The sequence below is a fragment of the Peromyscus maniculatus genome, chromosome 9, assembly GCF_049852395.1.
Source record: "Peromyscus maniculatus bairdii isolate BWxNUB_F1_BW_parent chromosome 9, HU_Pman_BW_mat_3.1, whole genome shotgun sequence".
Classification (NCBI taxonomy): Eukaryota; Metazoa; Chordata; class Mammalia; order Rodentia; family Cricetidae; genus Peromyscus; species Peromyscus maniculatus.
In genome coordinates, this window is record NC_134860.1 from 72,698,413 (window position 1) to 72,724,694 (window position 26,282).

At 40.5% G+C, this 26,282-nt stretch overlaps 1 protein-coding gene across 3 annotated transcripts; it reads left to right on the forward strand.

Annotated features, from left to right (window-relative positions):
• The first annotated feature begins 3,017 nt into the window (after nucleotides 1-3,017).
• On the forward strand, nucleotides 3,018-25,563 carry Esd (esterase D). Of its 3 annotated transcripts, XM_006988421.4 has the most exons (10): nucleotides 3,048-3,153; nucleotides 6,250-6,298; nucleotides 8,119-8,193; nucleotides 10,890-10,978; nucleotides 13,462-13,560; nucleotides 14,324-14,448; nucleotides 19,459-19,578; nucleotides 20,855-20,953; nucleotides 21,637-21,804; nucleotides 25,335-25,563. In XM_006988421.4, the coding sequence occupies exons 3-10, from the start codon at nucleotides 8,126-8,128 to the stop codon at nucleotides 25,413-25,415; spliced, it is 849 nt and encodes a 282-aa protein (XP_006988483.1). In that variant the 5' UTR covers nucleotides 3,048-3,153; nucleotides 6,250-6,298; nucleotides 8,119-8,125; the 3' UTR covers nucleotides 25,416-25,563. The 3 variants fall into 3 exon arrangements, with proteins under 3 accessions (XP_042141082.1, XP_006988483.1, XP_042141081.2); XM_042285148.2 differs by lacking the exon at nucleotides 6,250-6,298 and having other exon boundaries at nucleotides 3,018-3,153; XM_042285147.2 differs by lacking the exons at nucleotides 3,048-3,153; nucleotides 6,250-6,298 and adding an exon at nucleotides 7,782-7,805.
• Nucleotides 25,564-26,282: the final 719 nt, after the last annotated feature.

Below are 26,282 nucleotides of genomic sequence, written 5' to 3' on the forward strand. Positions count from 1 at the left end.
AGATTTTCAAACTAAAAGCTGGGGTCTGGGGCCTGACTGGGGGTAAAGGGTTTGCTGGGGAAGCATGAAGACCTGAGCTCAGTCCTCAGCACCCACATAAAAAGGGCTGGACCCTGGGGTGCAGACTTGTAATCCCAGTGCTGAGAACTAGAGGCTGGAGGATGCCAGGGCTTCACAGGACAGTGAGTCTAATCAGTTGTGGTGCTCCAGGTCAATGAGAGACCCTGTCTCAAAATACAAGGTGGAGAGCCAGAGGAAGATACCCAGATTGATCACCAGCCTCCACATGTATATGGCATGGACGCAAACACTTGTTCCATGCATGCACTCATTCACATACGAGAGAGAGAGAGAGAGAGAGAGAGAGAGAGAGAGAGAGAGAGAGAGAGAGACAGACAGACAGACAGACAGACAGACAGACAGACAGACAGACAAAGACAGCGACAGACAGAGACAGAGACAGAGAGAGCATGTTAGTAAGGAACATGCAGTTCCTGCCTCTTTCTCCTGGGACTCTCATCTTTATGTACTTGAGCCACCATGTAGACAGATCCAACCAGATGGCAGCATCCACTGCCAGGTTTGTAAGTGAAAATATTTATTAATGACTCACTACCAATGTGCGTACACACACACACACACACACACACACACACACACACACACAGTGGCCTATTAGAGAATTAAATTAAGTTCTCTCAAAGAGGAGAGAGATATGGTTCTCAAAAGCACATTTTACTAGATTCAGACCCAGGTTTGTTAACTTTACAGGTTAAACATGTATTTTAGAATCAGGCATCTAGATGTCTAGTTCCCCAGGTTCCTTTTGGAGACTAGATAGTAGTCTATGCAGACCAAAAACTTACAATTGAAATTTTCCTCAAATTTATAACTGAAGCCCAGATCCTTAATTTGATAGCATTTGGAAGTGGATAATTTTGGGGATAATTTATGACGTGAGGACAAGGTGCTCACAAGTGTGACCTATGCCCCTAACAAAAGGAGAGGGGACCAGGGCTCTTGCTCTTTGCAGTGAACTTGTACCAAGGTGCTCCTCTACAAACTAGGAAGACAGCTCTCACCAGGGACAGGATTTCCCATCTCTTATGTTATGCTCTATCTCAGTGTATAAAGTTTTTGGAAAGCTGAGACAATCTCCATTCCGGCATATTTTAAGTAGATTTGAGTTTTTATCATTTTCGGTGCACTCCTTTGTTGATTACATCCTGCTCATGGTCATTCAGACTGAGAAACTGAATATTTTTAGTCATAGACCTGTAAGTCAGTGGTTCTCAACCTGTGGGTCATGACCCCTGTGGGGGTGTCGAATGACCCTTTCATAGGGGTCACCTAAGACCATTGGAAAACACAGATATTTACAGTATTACATTTGTGAAGTAGCAATGAAATAATTTTGTGGTTGGGGGTCACCACAGCATGAGAAACTGTATTAAAGAGTCTCAGCATTAGGAAGGTTGAGAACTACTGCTATAAGTAATTTTGGACATATTTCTTTAAATGACTAATATTCACTCATTTTCATTATCAGAAATATCAACATTACTTTTTGATTCAGCTTACTTTCCTTTCATGCCCAAATAATATATACTCTTAATATTCTAGAAAATAGGAGTTTTGATGTAGTATAATTTCGCGCCAACTGAAGGGAAATGTCATTGTGATTACTATTACCTCATGTGAATACAAGACCCCTTTAAGAAAATTAGTCTGTACCTCAACTTATTAATTGAACATCCTTTAACTTTGTTTAAACAGTTAACAATTAGAAAGAACCTGCAGACTTGGGCATTCTTTTATTGTTTTGGTTGCGAGACTCAGTTTGAAGATAATTACCTTTTCAGTAATTACATCTAAAAGTAATTAAGCTGGGGGGTGGTAGTGTACGCCTTTAATTCCAACACTGGGGAGAAAGAAGCAGGTGGATTTCTGAGTTCAAGGCTGCCACCTTATCTCCATAGCAAGTTCCAAGCTAGCCAGAATTACACTTAAGACCCTGTCTCAAGTAATAATAATAATAATAAATTTTAAAATTCACCTTAATGCTTTCTCAAAATAATATTCTTTTATTAAACATTAAACAGGTACATAAGTGTACCTGAGTCACATGACACAGAAAAGCTGCATAGCAGCTCATCCATATTTCAGGAATCTGCAGGTCCCTGAGCAAAACTAAAGACCTGTACACAGAGCAGACACTTGGTCTTTCTGACCGACCATTCTATTACAAACGCACAGGTTGCATGCTCATGAGCCAGGCAAACTCTCAGAGTGTATACTATACAGTATCCACAACCTAGCAGCCTAAATACTGATTTTAAAAAGTACTTGTAATGTTTAATTTTTCTGAACAAAGTACACTTGCTAGTTAAATTGGATGAAGCAGAAATCTGCTGTAAATGATTAACCAGCAACGCTGAAACAGTTCAACTTTTATTGAGGGAAGAAAAATGGGCATTGATTGAGTTACTCTGTGTCACCCTCTGGAAGCTCCAACTTAAGTAAGTGCACTGAAGTCAAGGGTGGGAATTTGAAATTTTGCCCAGGTTTCTAAACAACTGAAGTTTCACATAAACCACATAAACCACAAGTACACCGGGGCAGGCCCGCTGGTGTACTAGAGCCTCGTTCCCTGGTTGCCTTCCGAAAGCATCTGAGGCGGGCGCGCTGCAAAGGTCTAGAGGTCCAACGTCACCGCAAACACACTTTGGCTAACCCTGGCGAGCGCGGTGAAAAAAAAAGACTAACCCGCGAAAAGGCTGCCGGGAATGGCCTTGTAGAGGAGGGGCGGGTCCGAGGGGAGCGGGGGGCGGAGGCTTGAAGAGCGCACGCCCTGAGGGCGGGGCCTCAGAACGCGAGCAGCCCGGGAGGGCGGCCTGCAAGGGGAAAAGGGGAGGGCCTCGGGGGCGGGGCCGTGAGGAAGACCCAGAAAGAGAGCGGACAGGAGAGGGGGCGTGTCCTGGAGGCGGAGCCTCGGCGTGGGGCCCGCCCCGAAGGGCGGGTCTAGGGTGGGGACGGCGGGGTGGGTCATCGTCTGCGGGCGGGGCCAGAGGGGCGGGTCTCGAGGCGGACCTGTTAAAAGCTCCACCCTTCTTTTCTGCTGTTCCGTCTTCCCCGGAGCTGTCTCTCCCCGAGGTAAGATGGAGTAAAGGGCGAGCCCCAGGCATCCTGCACCGCCCGGGTCTGGGGCAGCGGTCCGCAGACACCTAGACGTGCGGCGGCGGTGGCGGCGGCGGCGCGAGAGTGGTGACGATTCCGGCGCCGTCCCGCGGCGGCAGGGCTGGCCTCGTCCCGCCGGGCCTGCTAATCGCATTAACTTTGGGGAACTGGAAACAATGTGTGACCTGGGGCGGCAGGCTGGCTGGCTGGTTGGCTGGGGAGCTCGAGTTGGTGGTGGAGCGCCCGTTAGAGCAGCGTGTTGCGAATGCACAGCTTGCAGAAAAGCTTTCTATCCCGGGACCCCTCCTGGGCTGCTGGCGACGCCACTGGGGCCCCCGGCGACCCTTCGCCCTGAGGCGCCGTCGGGAGCGCGCGGGAGGCCGTGCACCCCGGTGCGGGTGCCAAAGTGGTAACAGTTCAGGTGTATGCTGTCCTCAATAGGTCATTTCTGGTTGGGTCATCAGAAAGACGGCATTTACTGTTTTTTGAAAATTAATAAAATTGACTACCACTTTTGTGCAGGCCGTGTTAGGACTAAAGATGAGCTAGTTAAAGGCATCCATTGAGAAGTTACATGAATGAAAACCCAGGCTCCTGTAACGGTACTGTTTGTACTGGGACATACGAGTAAGAAAGTAGACTAAGTTTTTAATTATCTAGTAGCTATATATAATTGCCACGATGATGGTGGGATTTATTTATTATTTTTATTTATATATATTTTGTAATTTCTCTGCCGGTCCTGGAATTCACTTTGTAGACCATGCTGACCTTGAACACAGAGATTCACCTGGCTCTGCCTCCCAGCTGCTGGATTAAAAGCATGCACAACCAAGTCCGACTTGATTGTGGGAATTTTTAAAGTTAAACTTCGAGACATTTCAGATGTAAGTGAGGCTATTCAGGCAAGGGTCTGGAAACAAGACAAAAAGAAAAGTTGGCTTGAAGATGAGCAACCTGAGTTTAATTTTAAATGTGTTGAGTTTTACTAGCTAGTGATAGAAGAACCTAGCAATCCTGGCATTAATGCTTAAAAATGTGAAGATAAAAAGGCAGATTTCAATTTTTTAACCAGAAACTAGTTGAAATTTAGGGAACGTGAGTTAGGAGGAAAGTATGTGAAGAGATCAAGGAAAGGGGCATGGGCATATTGAGGGGGGTGCGTGCTTGAAATAGAGTTTTTGGCCAGGATAGGCTTTGAGTAAAGAACTGGCGCTCAGTACTATGAGTCTGTGCCCTGGCCCCCCAAAGCAACAGAAAGTGTCTACTCATTGTGAAGCAGCAAAAGTGTGTGTTCATTGTCAAAGTTCCTTGACCAAACCCTAAGCCTTGTGGCAAATACAGTCATACCTTGCCTAACAACTAGGTATTCTTAAGAGGGCTTACCCATGTGTGAGCATCCCAGAGTGAGCTTATGCAAGCCTCGATGGTCCTATGACTAGGCACATGTACAATGTATAGAATATGGTAGGCAATGGTAACTACTTGTGCATCTACATAAAGAAGGCACAGAAGGACCCAGCAATTCTGGCACTAATGCTTAAAAATTCAAACATAAAAAGGCAGATTTAGATTTGTCAACCCAGAAACTATAGTTGAAATTTAAGGAATGTGAATTAGGGAGAATGTGTATGAAGAGATCAAGGACAGGGGGGACTTGGGGAGGGGAGATTCAGAGGCCAGGAGAGGCTTTGAGTAAAGACATGGTGGTTGTTACTATGAGGTCCCCCACACACACCCACACACCCACACACACAAAGCAGCAGAAAGTGCATACTCATTGTGATGCAGGAAAAGTGTATGTTCATTGTCAAAGTTCCTTGACCAAACCCTGACTAAGCTTTATGGCAAATAGATACAGTCATGCATTGCTTAACACCTAGGATAGGTCCTGAGAAATGTATTATTGAGAGGGTTCGTCGTTCTTGTGTGAGCGTCCCAGAATAAGCTTATGCAAGCCGAGATGGTTCTTGGACTGTGGACATATACAATGTATAGAATATGGTAGGAAATTCTAACACAGTGGTAACTAATTGTGCACCTACACATAAAGAAGGTGCGGTAAAATATGGTCTATAAGATTAAAAAAAAAATAGAATGCCAGTAAAAGAATACTTACTGTAAATGGAGCTTACAAGTCAGGAGTTGTTCTGGTGTGAATCAGTGGATGAATGTAAGTGACTTCAAAAGCTTAGGATATGTTCATAGATTTCACAAACGAGCTACACTAAATTTATTTAAAATATCTTAGTCAATAATAAATCAACCTTAGCATACTTGAACTTTTTATTTTATAAATTCTGTAGTTTTTAGAACTATTTAACATTATACAATTGTGTAAAATGTGTTACATTCTTATTTTAATCAGCTTTTTTCTGTTTTTGATTTTTACAGACTTTTTATAAAAACTAAGACATAATCACACAGTAGTCAGGGTTGATTGCACACACAGGATCAGTCCCATCATCATTATTGTCTTCTTCCTCCACACTTCGTCCCACTGGAAGATCTTTAGGGCAATACATATGTGGATCTGTCCTCTCTCACAGAAACAATGCCTTCTCCCCGAATGCCTCGTGTAGTGCCTGCATGACGTTTTCTTTTAGGAGGTGAAGAGGAGAAGGCGACTTGCTTCCTTTCCCTTTCAGTCCTGAATTTGATAAGTACCTGATCACCATCATCTTCTCTCTCTTTTAATAAAACCCTTTGGTGTTTGGCCTCACGGTTTTAAAGATTTAAGGATCTCACTGAGCTTTGCAGATGGTTCTGTGAAATGTTTCGCTGAATGATGGCCTTCCTCTCCAGCTATGCGTGTGCTTGCATTTTCAGCCCTCCTTACAGGATCACTGCCATGTATGTCACATGTCCTTGGCTAAACCCTCTCTGTGCGACCATGTCTGTACTGAGGTAGACTAGGGGGTTGAGGTATTTGTGCCATCAGCTGTATTTCCCAGGTCAACAATCACCTCCCTCGATAGATATCTCTGTTGAGAATACATCCGTGTGTGTATAAGCTCTGTGTGACCTGTGCTGTGGTAACATATGTCCTGATCACAACCATTTCTCCTTTAGATCTACTGCCCTTTGGTGCAGACAGGAAGAACAAGTAGCGACTGGACGGGTAAATTGATGTTTCATTGCTTGTGGCTCAGTTAAAAATGATGATAATGTGGTTTAAAACAGTTGTTATTTTTCACATAGGAGAGTTTTATTGAAAAATATAGTCACCTAATATATAATCACTTGTTTACTTGATTTAAAATTAAAGTCATAAAACAAATATTAGGAGAAAATTTAAGGTTTTTTTTTCTTTTTTTCTTTTCTCTCTCTCTCTTTTTTTTTTTTTTTTTTTTTTTTTTTGCATTCTACCAAGTTTTTTAAGGACAGCTTTAACCATGTTTCTTCTGGCCAAGTAAAAAGTTCTGATTTAGAATTCAGCCACAGTCAAAGAGCAGAGGAAATAAAATACTTATTCAGATAAGTGAGTAACAGTTTGAAATGATACAAAAAGTCAAGAAGTTCAAAAAATTATTCATCCGTTCTACAAATCACAACAGTTATTAGGTGCCTTTTAGGTACCAGATATGTGCTCGGTGTGTCACGTTTTAAGGAAGCAGATGTAGTTTCTGCTAGACTTAAGGGAACAAGATTTCACTGTAGAAAAATTTAGCAAATAAATTGTATTCTTCAGTCTCATTCATATGTGTATAAAATGTATGTATACTGTCTGACTCTATAATGTTTATGTTTTAGGGACATGAGTGAGAATAACTGAAATTTATATAGAATAGTAACATGTTATGAAATACTTTGTCATTTAAGAGTTAAAATTTTGTAAGTTAAAAACCAAGCTATCTATGAACAAAGGGTACTTTCTCTGTGTGCAACTAGCCTAATCCTATAGATTTGGTTCATCTAGAATATGTTTGTTTGTTTGTTTGTTTTTTTAAGAGAAAAGAAAACAGAAAGTTCCATGATCCTCTAGGCAGCAGGACCACAGAGCCTCTAAGACTAGCATCTCTGAAGTCAGCCCGCCAGAGTTCAAATCACAGTTCTCCAGTGTACAACCAAGTATCTGGATTTAAAGACAGGGTTGAAATTACTCTCATTTAGAAGTGTGCAAAGACGTTTCCAAGCTGATGTTGCACATCTAAGAGCAGCCTGGACTAGCACCCAGTCAGTACCCAGTTACATCACTGCGAAGATCACCAGAGTGCTAGTACCTGTCTCTGGGGTCTGACGGTGCTGTGTAAGACCCAGCACTTTATATTCGAATGCAGTGCTTCTAGGGATGGCAAGGACATCTTTCTGTGAGAGGTACACAGCAGAGCCAGTTGATTCCTCTCTGTAGAATAGGTATTTATGGTAAAAAAATGATTTTCCAGGTTTTTTCCATGCATTTTCTGTTGAAAGGTAATATATTTGTATATGTTTAAATTTATCTTCACGTGAAAACCAAACAGATTCATTGCAGAGAAAAGGAATTAATTGCCATGCTTCAAAATTCCTGACAACAAGCTATCCCTTAATTCACAGCTAACAGCTTATGGTTGCTTGTTGATTTGTTTGGAAGGAGAAATGTTGATCAAACTAAACTACCTTGCCACTTTCTTGCAAAAACTCATAGGGTGAGTAATTGATGTGCATATAAAAGTGCCTCAGCATATAAAAATGCCTATGATGCTGGAAGTGTTCAGTAATTTTCTAAATTATTTAATAATCTAGGATCTGTCTTGAAAGAATGTGAGACATTCCATGAAAGTAATGACAACAAACTTCACTGATAATATACCAATTTTGACACTTTCTAGAAACAAATGTGGATAGCACACGTGTGAGTGTGAAGTTGTGTTTGGATAGTTGATCCGAGAACAGTTCTGTTTCAGGGTTTTCAGGCAGTAAAAAGCCTTTAGAATGAATGGGGTTCATTTTCATCTACAGGAGAAGAATGGCATTGAAAGAGATTTCCAGCAACCGGTGCTTCGGAGGCCTCCAGAAGGTTTTCGAACATAACAGGTAAGCATTAAGATACAATTGTAGATACCTCTCATTCAGTTTTATGATGTGTTTTGTTGTAGTTTTAAACAAAACTCCCACTGATAAACCTGCTTTCTCTGCCCCACCCCCACTGTGTATCTGAAAATTTCACCACACTTAATTGCTTGTGGATTGGATGCTGTGAGATAAAGGAGAGCCTTCGGACTATCTTCAAGGTTTGGTTTGATGGTTCTCTAGTTTTCTGGAAAACCATCTGTGTTGCCATTAAAAATTCAGAGAACATCTTCTGTGTGGGTCTTTTAATATAACAAAGAAACCTAGACTTTATTAAATTGGCAACTTTAACAGACATATTTGCCTCTACCACCTTCTGAAATTGACTAATATGTCTTAGGTAAATGCATTAAACACACACACACACACACACACACACACACACACACACACACACACGTACAGAGACAAAGAATCAGAGGACAGGTGCTAAGGACAATATTTTAGACGCACAAATGCAGATAGTCACATATTACCTAACTTAGCAAAGCCTAGAAAACTAAATTCTAGACTGAGAAGTGACGTGATTTATATAAATTCCTACTGGCAATACTGGAAAGATAAAAATGGAGAAGAGGGACAGGATGATGAGTTGGAAATTTATTTTAAAAAATCAAAGAGTTCTCAACCGTGTCAACATTCTATGTAGTCAGATTGCTGTTTTTCTAGCTTTGGCCAAAGATTGAAGCTTTATTATCCAGGGAAAGAAGACACTAGGGAATTCCAAACACAGTTCGTGAAGGATAAAATAATGCAAGTGGATACAAGAAGAACTGGCACACTGAAGTTTTCCCAGTGGCTTCCAAATTTGAGGGGTTAGACTTTTCTTCTTGGGAATTGGACTACACCAGGAGAACAGATGCTGTGAAGGAGACCCTTTAATAAAATTGTCTACTCACTGAGACAGTGGTTAAGAGTCTCACCAGGCATACTGTTTTAAACCATACATCTAGTGTTTCACTGTGAACTAGTAGTAGATGACTAAAGATCGAGATGTTTGAGTAAAGTCTCCAGTTTGAAAGATGCATACTTTGGGAGTAAAAAGGAAAAGGCACTGGGGGAGTAGACTGCAGAACACAGGTTCAAATGTCACAGGCATAAGAGAATTACTGGCTCAAACCCTTGTGGACAGTGTTATTAAAAATACCCAAGGTCAAAGCACCCAGAAATCAAAATTTGATAACAGAGATGGCAAAGCTCAATTGAATTTTTTAGAAAGTAGTATAAGGCAAAAATGGTAAAGAAAATTAGAAAACCAGTCCAAGAAACCCAACAGCTGTATTAAGGAGCTTGGAAAATACAATTGTGTTCATACAAAGAAGAAAGAAATGCTTGTAGGGCTGGCAAGATGGCTCAGCCATCATTCCCAACCACCTGAGTTCTTTGATCTCCATGTCTCAGTCACTGTTCTGTTGCTGTGAAGAGACACCATGACCAGGGCAACTCTTACAAAGAAAACATTTAATTGGGGACTTGCTTACAGTTTGAAAGGTCTAGTCCATTATCATCATGGCGGGGAGCATGGCAGGAGGCAGGCACGGGGCTGGAGAAGTAGTTGAAAGCTGTACCCTGAGCCATAGGCAGAGACAGAGGCAGAGACTTTGAAACTTCAAAGCCTGCCCCCAGTGAAACACTTTCTCCACAAGGGCACACCACTTAATCCCTTCAAATACGTCACTCCCTCATGCCTAAGCTTTCAAACATATGAGTCTGTGGGGGGGGCATTCTTACTCAAACCACCACACCCCAGAACCCATATGGTGGAAGGAGAAAGCTGACTCTCAGGAGCTATCCTGACCACTACACAGGTACCGTGATGTGTACTAGCTCACCGTGAGGGATAATTCTAGAATTCCTAAGCTGAATGGTGGAAGTTGTCAGATTGAAAAGGTTATCCAGCACAATGGAAGAAAATACCGCAACACTGTGAAGAGCATTGGGAACACAGAAAATTTCTAAACATTTAGAGGAGAAAATGGATTGACATTTTTTTCTGAAGATAGAGGTTATGGTTCATGAGCCATACCAGAATCAAGGAGATGGTGGTAGTGCCTTCAATTCTGAAGGATGAGCCTACACCTGGCCACACATCATGTATGTGGAGAGAATGAAGACAGTTTCTGTGTGCTCTTTTCTGGCAACAGCTGGGCAGCATGCTTCTAGTGAGGACTAGAGTGAGAGCCGAAGACAAGGGATCAGGAGGCAAAGCTACCTAGTTGCAGTCAGAGTAGCTCTGATGAAGTATTGGTGATGACAGAGGAGGTTAGGGATGTGGTACATTTTAGTGCCCAGAAGCAGACATAGAACTGAAGAGCCATGTTATTGGAATTCATTTCTTCTAGAAGTTGCTTTGGTATGTCATATCTCATTAGAAATAAAGACTTATTAATAGAAATGCTACATTGAGAATTACATTGAATTTTTTTGGAATTTATTCAGCCTCAAAGCATAGGCTCAGGCCGGGGAATAGATCAGGATACTAAGCAGGCATCATCTTTTTTTAAGGAGTAAAGTATATTTCTTAAATGTTGGTACTTTGAATATTAAATCACATTTAATAAATTCTTTACTGTATATTCTTCCTTTTTATAAATTGCTAAATTTAGTGTTTGTCCTGATTAATGAAGAGCATTAATACTTTGTGGTTGTTAAAATTGCAGTGTTGAGCTGAAATGTAAAATGAAATTTGCTGTCTACCTACCACCACAGGCAGAGGGTGGAAAGTGCCCTGCACTCTACTGGCTGTCTGGTATGTATTTGACTTTGGAATTTCATAAAGGAATTTTTGTCTTGCCTTTTTATTGTGACCTACTTACCTACTTACTTCTTGAGTCATTTATAAAAATCTTCGGACAGGGCTGGAGAGATGGCTCAGTGGTTTAGAGCATGTACTGCTCTAGTAGAGGACCCACATTTGGCTTTTAGAACCCATGTCAAGCAGCTCTCGACTTCCTGTAACTACAGATGCAGGTGTCTAATGCCATCTGCTGGATTCTGAGGGTACAGGTTCCCACACTCCCATGTGGGCACACATACACACATAATTAAAAAGTATTAAAACAAATGCTTTCAAATTTCTAAAGGCTGTCATATTCCATTTTGTAACTTTATCTTGAGACTAATTTCAGACTTAGAGAATTACAGTTTTATTTCCTTTTCAATTAGACCAAGTAACTTAGCTGAGAACATAAAGTTCAGTACTCAGTAAGGATTTGGGAAACTTGTACATAATTTGTACCTGCCCAAGCATTTCTGGAGTTTGCAAAGACTCTAGCAGTCAAAACAATATTAAATGGAACTGGAACACAGGATGGATGCATTAGAAATGACAGACAAGTAGCTTCCTAGATGTGCTCTGAATACTGAACTTCATAGAGCTTCACTGCAGTGGTTTAAGGAGTTCGAAGAACACAGTGATTCTTTGCCCATGGGTGGTTTTCTGAATCAGACGATAGAACAGGCAGGGAGAGTTAATATGCACAAGAAAATAAACATTTTGTCTTAAAATTTAAGTGGAAATTGTATTTTAACACATAAAGAAAGCCTTTCTGTATTAGTTACTTTCTGTGGCTGTGGTTAAACTAGCATGGCCAGAAACAACTCAGAAGGAAGAGTTTATTTGGGTTTACGGTTCAGAGGTTAGCAGTCCGTCACGGAGGGAAGCATGGCAGTAAGCAGCGTGGTATGTGGCAGACACAGGAAGCTAAGTTCACATCCTCAACTCAATGCATAAAGCAGAGAAATCAAGCTGGAGGTAGGGCAAGTCTATGCTCTCAAAGCCCATTCCCAATGATGTACTTCCTCTATCTAGTAGCTCTTAAACGTCCCCAAATGTGGGGGACCTCTGCAAACACGGCCAGCAGTGTCGATCCAAGGGAAGCAAGAAGGAAATTCAGTTCAACACGACACAGTAGCCAGTGTTGGTTCTAACTTTGTGAGAGTCTGACCACGAATAGTTTATCTTAGGCATATGTAACCACAGCGCAATTTGGTAAAATAATTGCCTGGTGATAATTAACTCTATCCTGTGTGCCCAATAAAGCTTAAGACATGACTACATGGAAACTCTTTGTGTGACATCTTCCATAAAGATAGGTTCTATAGATTGAGAAAAACAAACATATCTGGAGAAGGATCTGGTGTGGTCTCAGCCACACAGACAATGCAAAGGTCAACAGGCTATTAACCACATCCACTCCCGGCCTTCTGGGTAGAAAACAGGTTCTGCATCCCTCCCTTTGAAGAGAGAATCTGGTGTGTTTAACATTCCTGGGTCCTCTGGTGAGCACACGGACCTCCGTGCCTCCTATACCCAGACTGTGTCATCACCTGGGGACTAAGTGCTCAAATGCTTAAACCTTTGGGGACAATTCTCATTCAAACCACCACAGATTTCAATTTCCTTTAAAATATCTTAGACATGCCAATAGCAGTAGCAATAAAATTAGATACTTGGTTAGAAAATATTGTACAACTAAAGATGTCTCAGAAATCATGTAATTCATAGAAGTCAGGTCTAGAGAAGCTAAATGCTGTCCAAGATCACATACAGTTTTCTGAGTCAGTGCAGACCTGTGCCTTTTCTGCTCTTTACTTGTAGTGAGCCAGTAAGGAAAGTCTTATTCTTCGGTTAGAGACTGTTAACCCAGATCAGAATTGAAATCTAACGATGCATACCATCTGTTTGTTTACATCAAGTGACAGGATGTTACCTTAGTTAGATGCTAAAGATAGATCTTAGAAATTAAGCCCTGATTGCTTGAATCCTTACTATGTCCAAGGTACCATGTAAAGGGCATTACACATGGTCATATATGATCTTCCTATGAGGAACAGGCAGTCAATTCTGTCTAGTTTTCAAGTGAAAGAGTTGGGACACAATCTTGTCTAATGCAAAATCTTTAATGTTACTTGTAACTTTGTCTCTTATTAATTTAATTAATACTGTTTATGAGTAGACTTAATCTATTCTCTTGTGGGCTAATATCTATAAACATTTTATAGTTAATTTGTAGCTTGTGCTTTTCAGTAAGCTTCATTTTTGCTAATATTCAGATATTTAGCAGTGACCTTTGGAAACGGGCTGCTGTGTTAGGGTCAACTCGGCATCATTGCTAGTTTACTTGGCCACTCTCCGTCAGTACGTACCTAACAATACTAAGCTAGCCGATTTTCTGTGTAATAAAATATTACTGGTGGAGTAGTTGCCATAACAACCTTTTTCATCTTCAGGTTTGACTTGCACAGAACAAAATTTCATCTCAAAGTCTGGCTATCAGCAAGCTGCCTCTGAACACGGCCTTGTTGTCATTGCTCCAGATACCAGCCCCCGTAAGTAGTTCCCGTCAAAAATGCTTATAAACATCTCAATCTCAGTCTAAACTCTAAGTAGAATAATACCCGTTATACACTTCCTCCCGGGTTCTCGATGTCATTGTCCTTTTGGTCATTCAAGCGACATCGTGACTCTAAAATACCATACTGGGAGTAGATTGGGGAAACAGGATGAAATAATTCCAAAGGACATTAGGAGACATTTTCAGCTCAAGATAGTGATTTTTAACGTTGACATCTGTCTCCTCAAGATCATAGTGGTGAATAGAATTATAGAAGTGTCGGTAGTCAAGGAGGGCCATGAGGGAAAGCATCACAACACAGTCCTGGAATGTAAAGTGCACATGAATCTCTTGTAACAGAATAAAGATGCATGTTTTCAGAATCTGTAGGACTCTAGGTAGCTTGCCTTGCCTCCTGAATTCTCCAGTTGGAAGGTCATTCCCTCTCACCTCATTGGCCAGAGCAAGTGGCATGTATCATTCAAGGAGAAAGGACCCAGAAAGTTGAATCCCATAATGTATCTTAAAAAGTGGAAGAGAGTTCACAATGTTTCATGAAAGCGCCATTGTGTGTGGATGCACATATTCAGCTAACAGTGTGTGCGGTGGGGGCCATCTTACTAGGTAGCCTAGGCTGACCTATCTCAGCTTCCCAAGAGCTGAGAGTATAGGCAGGTGCCACTACACATTACTAAAACTGTCGCTAAACTTGGGGACTTACTGTGGAGTGGGTGAAAGTGTAACCTTTTCCTTGCTAGGTGGCTGCAATATTAAAGGAGAAGATGACAGCTGGGACTTTGGCACTGGTGCCGGGTTTTATGTGGATGCCACTGAAGATCCCTGGAAAACTAATTACAGAATGTATTCTTATGTAACCGAGGAGGTAATTTGATTTGTCTTGTAATTATTAACTGATGACCACTGAGAGTTTGGTTTTAGATATGAAGCCCTTCCAAACCTGAAAGTTTTAATATAGGAATGACACTGGAAAACCAATTTTAATTTAGGGAAAACTCCAAGATCTGCTAATATTATAGTTGCCACAGTTTAAGTTACCTGTAAGTGTAGATTCAAGGATTTTTATGATTATATTCAGATCTGTGCACATTTCCCAGGTTATCTCAGAAAATAGCACGTGAAACAGCCCTTCCTATTCTGGAGCTGGTTCATTTAGGTGTCTTATGTAGTAAGCAAGGGCTTGATTAGAAAGGGCAAGTGGCAAAGCATAGCTTCTTTTAATAATGTTGATTGGCAATGTATACATTTTCCTGGATTTTATCCCATATATCATAAAAACTCAAACAGTTGAAATCTTAGTCGTGTATAGTTTGTGATGAGTTGTTTGTTGTTTTTAGTGTTGGGGTCAAACTCAGGATCTCATACATACTAGACAAGAACTTTACCACTAAGGCACACTCCAGCACCAATTTTTACACTCTAGATAGCAATTATGCTTTGGTATATTCTGAACTTTTAAAATTTTATTTATTTGGTTTTTTTTATTGGCATGTTTTTTTTCCTCTTAGCATATGTTCATTGTACATTATAAAGGTTTCAGCATTTTCATGCAAGCAATACCCCACACACAACCCCTTAACCTCACTGCTCCCTTACTGCTAATTATTCCTCTATCAGACATGCCAACCTGCAGCATATGGCCGCACATATCCTAGGACAGCTGGGAATACAGCCCAACAAAACAGCCAACTTACTTAAACTATGTGTGTGACTGTGTGTGTGTGTGTTTTTTCCTGGCTATGCCATTCTTAAGTGTGAACTCTGTAGATGACAAAATCATGTGGCACTTGGACACCCTGCTTGCTTCTTTCATGTCATATACACATAAATGATTTTATGTATCTATATAGAATCTAGGATCCACAAATGAGAGAAAACAAGATTTGTCTAATTTAATTTGCTTAACATGTTAATCTCCAGTTATATCAATTTTCTTGCAAATGTCATAATTTCATTCTTCATGGCTGAATACAATTCTGTATATATGTACCACATTTTTGTTACCCATTTTTTAAAGATTTATTTATTCAGTATTTTATGTATATGAATGCTCTGTCTTCATGCACATCAGAAGAAGGAGTCTGATCTCAATACAGATGGTTGTGAGCCACCATATAGTTGCTGGAAACTGAACTCAGGACCTCATAAAGAGTAATCAAGTGTTATTAACCACTGAGCCATCTCTCCAGCCCCTTTGTTACCCGCTCTTCTGTTGATGGACACATAGTTTGATTCCATAATTTAGGTATTGTGAATAGTACTGCATAAATATTGACATGCAGATGTCTCTGTGATATACTGACTACTGTGTGGTCCCAGGATTCAGGCTCAGAATTGTCAGGTTGTCAGGCTCCGTTGTCAGGCTTAAAGGCAAGTGCCTTTACCCTCATCACTAGCTTAGAGCACTTTTTAATTGAACACTGTGTATCAGTTACTGCTATTTTCTTGTTCTTCATTTGTTTATCCACTGTTGTAGCATGATTTATTCTTTACTGTAGCCTCATGAATGTGTTTATTTCTCTTCAGTATGTAGATTCTTTCGTGTATCCTCTATAGTAGACATCAATTCTTCAAATTGTTTAGCATGACTTGGGCAGTGGTGGCGCATGCCTTTAATCCCAGCACTCAGTAGGCAGAGGCAGGTGGATCTCTGAGTTGGAGGCCAGCCTGATCTACAGAGTGAGTTCCAGGACAGCCAGGACTACACAGAGAAACCTCACCTCAAAATAAATAAATAAATTGTTTATCATGGAAGTTTTTTCTTTAATTATGAAGGATAGTTTGGCTGGGTATAGTGATATGAGTTGGCTGTTCTTTTGGTGCTTGCAATATAGTGCTCCATGCTCTTCCAAGTTTCAGGGTTCTGTTGAGAAATCTGATGTGTTACGATGGTTTTGTGTGACTGGTGCTTCTTTTTGCTGTTTTCAGTGCTTCCTGTTCTGTCCTCAGTGTCAATGATGATATAAATGGGAGGTGCTTTTCTGGTCTTGTCTGTTGATATTCTGAATGCTCCCTGGATGAATCCCTAGACTTAGGACTTTTCTATATGGCTTTATTGGCTGTATTATTTACGTTTGAAGTTTTTCTGTAGTCCCATGATTCATAAGTTTAGCTTTTTAGTTGTGTTCCAGAGATCTTGTTTGTTTTGTCTTTATCAATGTCTGAATGTTCAGACTCATTTATATCATTTTCTATCTCTGATGTTCTGTCTTTCATAAACTTTATCCATTCTGCAGGTGAGGCTTCCTACTAGTTTCTTTTATTTAATCAGGAGCTTTTCATTTTAAATTTTCAACTGGATTTTATCTCAGTAAATTTCCTTTTATTGAATTCCTCTTCCATATCCTGTATTGATTTCCTTGTTTCATTTGTTTATATTTTTTTAATTTGTTTAGTTTGTGTTCTCTGGATTTTGTTAAACATTCTTACAGCTGTCTTCTTGAACTTTTTGTCTGAGATTCTATCTAAATCACTCTGATTGGAATCCACTACTGTGGAATTGTTTGGGGTTTTTTGTTTTGTTTTGGGTTTTCAGGTGTCATACTGCCTTGATTACGTGCCTGGTATTTCTGCGCATTGGAATTTATGTTCCTATGGTTACTTCATAGGTTGGATTATATTCTTTCATTGGATGTATTTGCAAGGTTTAAAAAGGACAACGTTATAATAGGATTGAGGTATCTCTCCTCCACAGTAGATTGAGATGTAGTTCTGTGGCTAAACTCTCGGACCACATGCTTAGGGCACCAGGCATAATCCCCAAGAATATTATTCACTTCAGAAGCAGCTACAAATGTTAGACAGGCCCACTGTGCAAATATAGTTGGTCGTCTCTTTAACTTTAGTATTTGAGTCATAAGGGAACAAAGGTAAATTCTTGGATATACCAAGAATTTAGTACTAAAGTTATGTCTGTAGAGGAAATAGGCTAAGAAATAGGATTTCGTATTTGAGCAGAGTAGGAAGGAATGGGGGTATTGGGATATTGCTAAGATCCCACAGGGATTAAAGATTTTTCAAGCTACTGGATGTTATAGTTAAAAAGTAAAAAGAGAGAGGGAACAAGGTAGGAATGAGATGGCGCATCTATGGATGGCGCACCTGTGGATGGCGCTTCTGTGGATGGTGCATTTATGGATGGTGCATCTGTGGATGGTGCATCCTCTGTGGATGGCGCATCATCTATGGATGGTGCATCTGTGGATGGTGCATCCTCTATGGATGGTGCATCTGTGGATGATGCATCTATGGATGGTGCATCATCTATGGATGGTGCATCATCTGTGGATGGTGCATCTATAGATGGCGCATCTATGGATGGTGCGTCTATGGATGGTGCATAGGGAAAATACAGTAGAATAGAACTGGTATAGAAACCAATTGGAACACAGAGCAATCATAAAGCTACTTGAGCAATGGAAATCCTAACAAAAGACAATTTAGGAATATTTATGTGCAAGAGAGAAGATGTTTAAAATGTAAAAATAAAGTCAAATAGTCATTTTAAATGTATCATGGGTCAGGATTTCTTTTTTGGTAGGATAGGTTTTGAGTTCCCTCCCTACCTGTAATGTTTCATGTGACTTTCTGTAGTGGTGGGGGAGGTGCGATTTGCATATCCAGTTCAAACCTGTAAAACTAGATTTGTGAGTATTCAGTGTCCCAGTGGAATTCAAACAAATACATTTGGGGTTGAGTTTCTTCTCTCTAGAGCAATGGTTCTCAACCTTTCTAATGCTGAGACCCTTTAATACAGTTCCTCATATTGTGGTGACCCCCAACCATAAAATTATTTTAATTCCTACTTCATAACTATAATTTTGCTACTGTTATGAGTTATAATGTAAATCTCTGTGGTTTTCAATGGTCCTTGACACACCCCGCCCCAGGTGGTGGCGACCTGCAGGTTGGGAACTGTTGCAAGCCAGCAGCCCTCATGGAATGCTGACTTGAGGATGACAGTAGTCCACATATGCTGGATGGTCACACTTCGTGCTATTGACCTTTTCACTTGGAAGCATGTCTTAAGGCTCTGGCTGTCTTTGGCTGTGTGTACTTGTGGTCTCATGTACTTTCAGATTATGTTATTATAAAACTTCATCCTATTTGAGTTAGCTGTATTGTTGTTGTTTTGGTTTGGTTTTTAGTTTTTCAAGATAGGGTTTCTCTGTGTAGCTTTGCGCCTTTCCTGGAACTCACTCTGTAGCCCAGGCTAGCCTCGAACTCACAGAGATCGGCTTGCCTCTGCCTCCCAAGTGCTGAGATTAATGGAGTGCTCCACCACCGCCCTGCTAAGTTAGCTGTATTTTATAAGTATTTTTCAGTATTATTCTAATTTTAATGATTTCATAATCTTCCATGTGCTTTATACTTTTTCTTAATGTAAGACGTTTGTATTTTGAAAATACTTTTTACTATAATAAATATTACTGTTATCTTTCTGCATAATTTTCCTCTATAAATACTCGTTCCTGATAATATTAACAGCATTTGCTGAATTCTATACCTAGAACCCAATTGGAAGGAGAGGGCTGGACTACCACAGTTGTCCTGTGAACTCCTTAAGTGTGCACAGTGCACATGTGTGGGGACACACACTAAATAAATAAACATGGGGGCGGGGTTAGAATGTTTCAAACATTTTTCTCTATCATCTTCTTAGCTTTGTCCTTTGATTTTATAAAACATCTGCACACGTTTTTCAGTGACGTATTAGTTACCATTGTCCACCTGAGGGTTTTTTCTTTTAATCTGCACCAGTCCAAGCCACTGTACCACTGTGCTTTTGAAGTACTGATTGTGCCACTATATATGACTTTGGAAAAAATCTAACATTTCCTCTGAGCTCTTTATCACATTATTGCCTTCTTTCTAGCTTCCACAACTCATAAATGCCAATTTCCCAGTGGACCCACAGAGGATGTCTATTTTTGGTCATTCCATGGGAGGCCATGGAGCTCTGGTTTGTGCTTTGAAAAATCCTGGAAAATACAAAGTAAGATAACAATAAGCTTCATTGATAAAATACTTCTGGAGAATAATGGGAACTTTGAAAGACTGAAATTTTGAAATGGCCTTAGAATCAGGAATTAAATATTTTTGGGGTTGGGGGTTTCAGGAGGTAAGCAGAAGACATTAAACTTGATGCTGTAGGGTTATAAGCATAGGAATTCCATCAGAATGGTTCTCCTTGGCCTGACAGAAGTGCTAGAGATTATAGCTTATATTATTATTGCTCTTTTTCGGGCTATACTTGTGAACATATTTTTCCTCAGGATTGTTTGCCTTGATTAGTGTTATTATGTGACACTATCTGTATATCATTGCTTTAACTTGAGAAACATCTCTAATGCTGAATTTGATTGCCTACAGTGGAGAACATTTATATTTAAGAATTTTAAGTTCTTAATGCTCTGAATGAGGGTTGAAAGGCAACTTGGTGGAAAAACATCTCTCAGCATTCCCCATGCCCCAGCCCCCTACCTCCCACCCTGCTCTATTTAAAATTGTGGATATTCTTTTCTTTTAATGAGACAAGGCTGAAAACCCACAACTGAAATTCTAAACTCAGCAACTGAAACGAAGTGTGTTAAAAGTGGGGTGCATGTTTTAACACACAGGGCGCTTGGCATCTTGATCAGTTCCACCTGTTTCCTTCCCTCTGGAAAGACCGCCGTCATTTCAGGCATGCTACCGAGAATGCAGACACGATCATAGCAGTTTCAGAACATTCTAGAATTCTAGAGCATAAGGATCTAGTTTTCAGTTTTTATACAGGGAGTCAGTGAATGCATTGTCTAAGGTAGAGAGTAAACTGAAACATTTTATGAACTTAATTTTTTTGTCTTTTAAAAATATGAATAGTCATGTGGACTGTACACATGGAGAACTCTAGAGCTGAGACATGCACTGTTGGCCTGCAGAGACTCAGCATTGTCAGAACAGAAGGCTGTGTGTGTGGCTTAAGAGAAATGTCTCACTTAATGAGTTTCACTAAGGGAAACATCAGTGTTTAGATCATTACAGATTGTCAGTGGTAATAAAGAGTAGAAACTCTGAACACAAACTTTTGTTTGTACCTAAATTGACTTCTAAGGCATGCTTTGCATTAAGCACTTCAATTTGTGAGTTTTTGAAATAGATTATACAGAGCTGTAGTATGAAGAGCCACAGATGCAAGATTTTTGTGTTACATCAGAGTTATAAGTTCCAAGCATTCGTATTTGATTAGCAACATATAACTTATTTTTAAACTTTTTTTGTCTCTGAAGTCTGTGTCAGCATTTGCTCCAATTTGCAACCCAGTGCAATGTCCTTGGGGCAAAAAAGCTTTTAATGGATATTTGGGACCAGATCAAAGTAAATGGAAGGTAGGTGATGGACCACACTTTCTATACTCATTCTTAAGTTTCCAGGTTCATTTTGTGTGTGTGTGTGTGTGTGTGTGTGTGTGTGTGTGTGTGTGTGTGTGTGTGTACCACATAATCATATTTTGAGTATTGTATAGTTACTCCTCCATGCTTATGGGTTCTGTATCTGTAGATTAAACCAAAAGAAGCTTTGATTTTGGAGTTACATGTTCAGACCTTTTTTCATTGTCTTTATTCTCTGCTACCCCACCTTGATACTATAGCAGGTACCGGAGTAATCTAGAGGTAATTTCAAGTACTCAGGAGGGGATGTGTGGGTTATATGCAGACATTGCTGTTTCATACAGGTTACTAAAGCTTTGCTGGTGTTGATGTCCTTGGGAGGAGGGTTCCACAGCCAATCCCCAGATGCCCGGGGACAGACATGTAATAGTAACCTTAGTTTTTAGTTGTTCTGAACCATGGAAGTTGTCCTGAAGCTACTTTCTCTGTAAGTGATTGCTTTTCTATTTCTAAGTTACCATTACCTCTAAATTAATTTTATAAAAAATTAAATTGGATGTCTGGCTGCCTTAGACTAAAAGTTAAAATACTTTTAAGTTTAATTTTGGTTCTAGTTCAGTATATTCTGGAAAATATCTTTCTGGACACTTTTAACTTTTCAGTGTTTCTTCTTTTTACAGGCATATGATGCAACCTGTCTCGTGAAGTCCTATTCAGGCTCCCAGATTGACATATTAATTGATCAAGGAAAAGATGACGAGTTTCTTTCAAATGGGCAGTTACTCCCTGATAACTTCATAGCTGCCTGCACAGAAAAGAAAATCCCTGTTGTTTTTAGGCTACAAGAGGCAAGTATTAGGAAACCTTAGTTTGACCTAAATAGCAAAACTTTTAAAAAGCAAGATTATGTACAATTTTCTTAACTTTTATTTCAGGTATTTGAGGACACAGGATGATACTGGTAATAAGAGTTTTTAATTACATTAAGGTTTCTGAAGTGAAATTTGTGACACCTAAGGCCAAATTTGAGTTAAATAGGAATGCTTTTGGCAGTGAAAAATAAGCGCAATTTTGCCCCTTGTCGGGCAGTCAAAAACAAGAAGTTTAAGGCTTGCATGGTCCTTAGTCTCCCAGACCACTGGGTGTGTCTTTACTTACAGGTACACCACTGTTCCTCTAGAGTGTGGCCCACCTCTCCCTTTGCCAGGCATCACGTACTCCCTGTGGCCTGGAGGGAGACTGAGCCTTGTCTCTTAAAAGCACATGCTGTTCCTGCTTCTCCTTGCTAATGTGCTGCTGGGGATCTAGTACTGTAAGAGGGATGTGCAGTTGGCCTGCATACTTCTTATGAAATACTTCTGACTGTCCGCTCTTCACCTTTTCGTGCTGCTCTAGTTTTAGATATTTTACTTTTACTTTTTAAAAATACTCACAAGATTCAGAATATAATGTAAACAAAGCATTCATTTCAAGATGAAAAATGAACGCTGAAAACCATATATGATCATGATTTATAAAAAAAAAAAAAAAAACTTGTTAAAGCTTAAAGGTGATGTGTCAGACATGTCTACTAAAGTATAACTGATGATAAATGCTCAGATAAATGTAGCCAGTGTGCAGTGTGGTCCACTATAGTTCACACTATGCTTTCAAAGCATTAACTCACCTGCAGTCTTCATACTAGCAAATGTGGTTGTTTTTATGCACTCTCCTTTTATAGAGAACTGTTGTAAATTTCTTATCTGAGGTCATAATGTGTGGTGGAACCAGGACTCTTAAACAAGATCACGGCCACAATTTCTGTCCTGTCTTTCTAGCGTTTCTAGGCAATGTGCTATTCTTCTGAAGAGCAAAGGGATGAATCAGAGCCAGCACAAGGGGAAACTAGGCATGGCATGTGTCCTCTCTTGCTTACACAGAATTACTAACTCCGTGTACAGGGTGCTTTGATCAGGTGGAATACATTAAAATGTATATTTGTGTGTGTGTGTGTGCGCGCGCGCAAATTTATCCCCATATATTAGGGGTGTGTGTGTGTGTGTGTGTGTGTATTTCATCCTTAAGTAATAGCATTTTTAGGTTTATTTGAACATTTCCCATCACAGTTGGCATTTAGTTCAATAGCCCACCTGAGAAACCCCAATTCCAGTTCGGTCGTAAGTTTGGCGCCACATTGAACTACATCAACTATAGCTGGAAGTGAACACCAATTCCTCTCTTGTCCAGTGACCTTCACTGCTTGGCCTTAGCGTGCTGGATGCCTTGTCTGCTTCCCCTGAGGCTGGGCCAGGAAATTCTGATTTTTCTGTAGACGAAGCTTCTGGCCCACAGAGTCTGAAAATATCTGGAGTTTGTTAAAACAACAGCCTAGAGTTAGAACGTGGATGATGTTGTTAGGGGAAAACCATAAACCAGTGTATTAATTTCTAAAGTGCCTAAATGTATCCCAAGCAATGAAGAAATGCATGTGGCTCCCTTGGGAGGGCCTAAGACAGAAGAGTAAATTCTTCTAAAAACATAGGAACTTACTAAGATCACCAGTCACAGTCTTGGGGTGAGGCATGATCTTTTCATTTATTTTCCTCCCTGCAAAGGCAGGAAGAATAACCAACCGCACAGCCTGGATCAGCTGAGTGGACACAGCTCAGGGCCCCAGAGCGGCCACTTGCAGATACCTACTCAGCTTCCTGACTTAGGTCTGAGAGGTAGTTTGTTGGTTAGGTTTTTTGATTTTTGCTATGGATTGTTTGTTATTGTTTAATCACTTGCTTGATTTGATTATGAGTATAACTATCTCTTTGTGGAAAGGAGTTAGGAAAAAATTAAGCTGAAAAAACAAGTTTTATATAAAAAGAAAGACAAAAATGACCACAGTCCCACGCATGCTGTCTTCATTGTATGTCTTGTCATGTCACATGTTCTCAGTTTATATTTATGTTTTGTCAGTTGTCAGGAAAGATTGCTTGAGAGGCAAGGACTAGTTCATGAGGATATTTCTTTATTTCATATGGTTTTTAATCTGGGGCTTTGTGGCATCTAAGTTGACAGTGTGTGGAGACTGATTCTGACAAAGTAGGACCTTAATTGTCCTGGTTTTATTACTGAAGTCACAAAATGAGAAAGTTCAGTGGCCTAAGGCTAAGGAAACACCATTCCCTTCTTGGAAAAGAGAAAAAGGGAAGGCCACCCTCTCTGCTCAAGTCTCGGGGCCGTTTTGAAGATTTGGGGCCTGTTTTGACCTTTACCCATCTCTGTGTCTCTGTGTGTAAGGTCATTATCTAGCACCTAGACCCTGGGACTGTTAAATAAGCAAAGGAAGGTCTCTCAAGAGTCTTCTTCATTAACTTGAGGTCAACCTGAGGTTTTCTAATTGGGTCTCGACAGTGCAGAGGAAAGCGCTGCCTTTTGATGAGATATCCATAGTGTGGGGAGCACTGCTTCCCTTCTGAGAGTTGGCCGAAGACCAAAAGAATGTGTTTACATTCCCAGAGCTGCCCTTTCCTACTGAGTGTTTTTCCATTTAAACTTTGGAGTAGAGAAGAAAGGGCCCTTCAAGTGTCGCTAAATATAGGTAATTGCACAAGCTGCTTAATAAACCAAACTAAAGGTGACCATCGGGTGTCATGCCTCAGATAATCCTGTCACCTTTTAAAAACGGACAAAAAGATAAGATCTCCACTGCTCTGGGAAGCCAGCTAAGCTACTCTGGCTGACCAGCAGCAGCTCCAGCAATTCAGCGCCCTCACACTGGAATTTTAAGTACAGCCTCCACATGCTCGCATGGTTGCTTGTTTTTCCTTGTGGTTAGGGACTGAACTCAGGTCCTCGTGCTTGGAAAGCAGGCACTTGACCCGCTCACCTACCTCCCCAGACCAGAGGGAGTCCTCCTAGCTTGATGCGTGACGCCCATGGTTGACTTCTTGACTGGTGTTAAAGCCGTCAGGCATTGCTGTGTTCTCTCTCCGTATTGTTGGTGTGTACTTCCTTTGTCCTTTAACAGGTGTATTCTTTTTATGTCAGTGTGCTCGTTCTAAGAATTAACACGCCTTGCCTGTGTTTCTAACCTGACTCTGCTTCATCTTGTCAGTGTGGCCACTGGTCTTGTTTGCATATTTAATTAACGTGTCATCGACTCCCTTTATGTACTCACAGCAACATTTAGAAACTAGGATATGCAGAGTGCTCGATTTCCCTTCATATTTTGCTGCTTTTTAAATAAGGTACAAGGATGACAACCTTGATTTGATTGAAACTGACTTAAAATATTTGGACCATGTACCAGCAAATTAAATGACAAGAGAGTTGGAATGACTCCCGAGAGAGACACTTAATGTTGGCGTTTCTGAATGGTAGATCAGTGTCTTATCTTGTCTTCTAGGGTTATGATCACAGCTACTACTTCATTGCGACCTTCATCACTGACCACATCAGACATCATGCAAAATACCTGAACGCATGAGAAGCTCCAGACAGAAGAATCTCAACAGGATTAGAAACACTGAAATACACAGAATTGCTGAGTAAAAGATTTTGGATTTCCTCTCAAAAGATCATCCTTCTGCAGTTGAATCACTTTTCTGATAAATAAATCACTTTTCTGATTGAAATTGTTATTTTACCAGTATTCACATAGGACTTTAAGGCCTGACAGTTTTTCGGAGTCATTTGGAAATCCCTGTTAAATAGGCTCAAGTCATAGACTGTGAATACAGTTTGTTGGAGTTACAGCAGAGGATTCGAAAGGAATTCAGCACAAATTTCTCACCATTCCAGACTCTAGGCCTCTGAGGCCACTGGCTCTCTTCACTGTGTGCATTTTTCTCTTCTGTCCATCAAGGACTTGACTTTTAGAAGGCATTTGATGACTCATCACTAACAGGACAGGGAAGTAGGCCCAGGAGACTTGAGTAAGTGTGCAGCATCACACAGCTGTCTGCAGTAGCCTTCCTCAGCTCCAGTCCAGCGAGATTTTTCTTACCTGTTGAGCTGAATGCATTGCTAATACTAGCTTAGCGTTTGTTGAGTCTCAAGATTATATAAGGAGACCCAACCTGAAAAAAAGCTAAGTAAGGGGACTAAGTAAATTGTATGCTACTGTTAACAAATACTTTCCCTTAGTTACGGAGACCTTTAACTTGGTGAGTTCATAGAGAAAGATGATTGGTCTCTGTATGAACCACATGCTCCCCCAAGAACTTCCTAGACAGCTTTTTGGAACATGCTATGGAGCCTGACTGCTTTAACAGTCTTGGGTTTTTCTGTTAACACAAAGGTTCTGTCCTAGTTTGCCTTCTCCATGACCAAAAGCAACCTGAGGCGGCGAGAG

What these genes read in the sequence shown, in the direction of transcription:
- Esd (XM_042285148.2), top strand. Translation starts at nt 8,126, where the DNA reads ATGGCATTGAAAGAGATTTCCAGCAACCGGTGCTTCGGAGGCCTCCAG. An exon ending in AAGGTTTTCGAACATAACAG is followed by an intron (nt 8,194 to 10,889) that starts GTAAGCATTAAG and finishes TTAAAATTGCAG; the next exon opens with TGTTGAGCTGAAATGTAAAA. An exon ending in TGCACTCTACTGGCTGTCTG is followed by an intron (nt 10,979 to 13,461) that starts GTATGTATTTGA and finishes TTTCATCTTCAG; the next exon opens with GTTTGACTTGCACAGAACAA.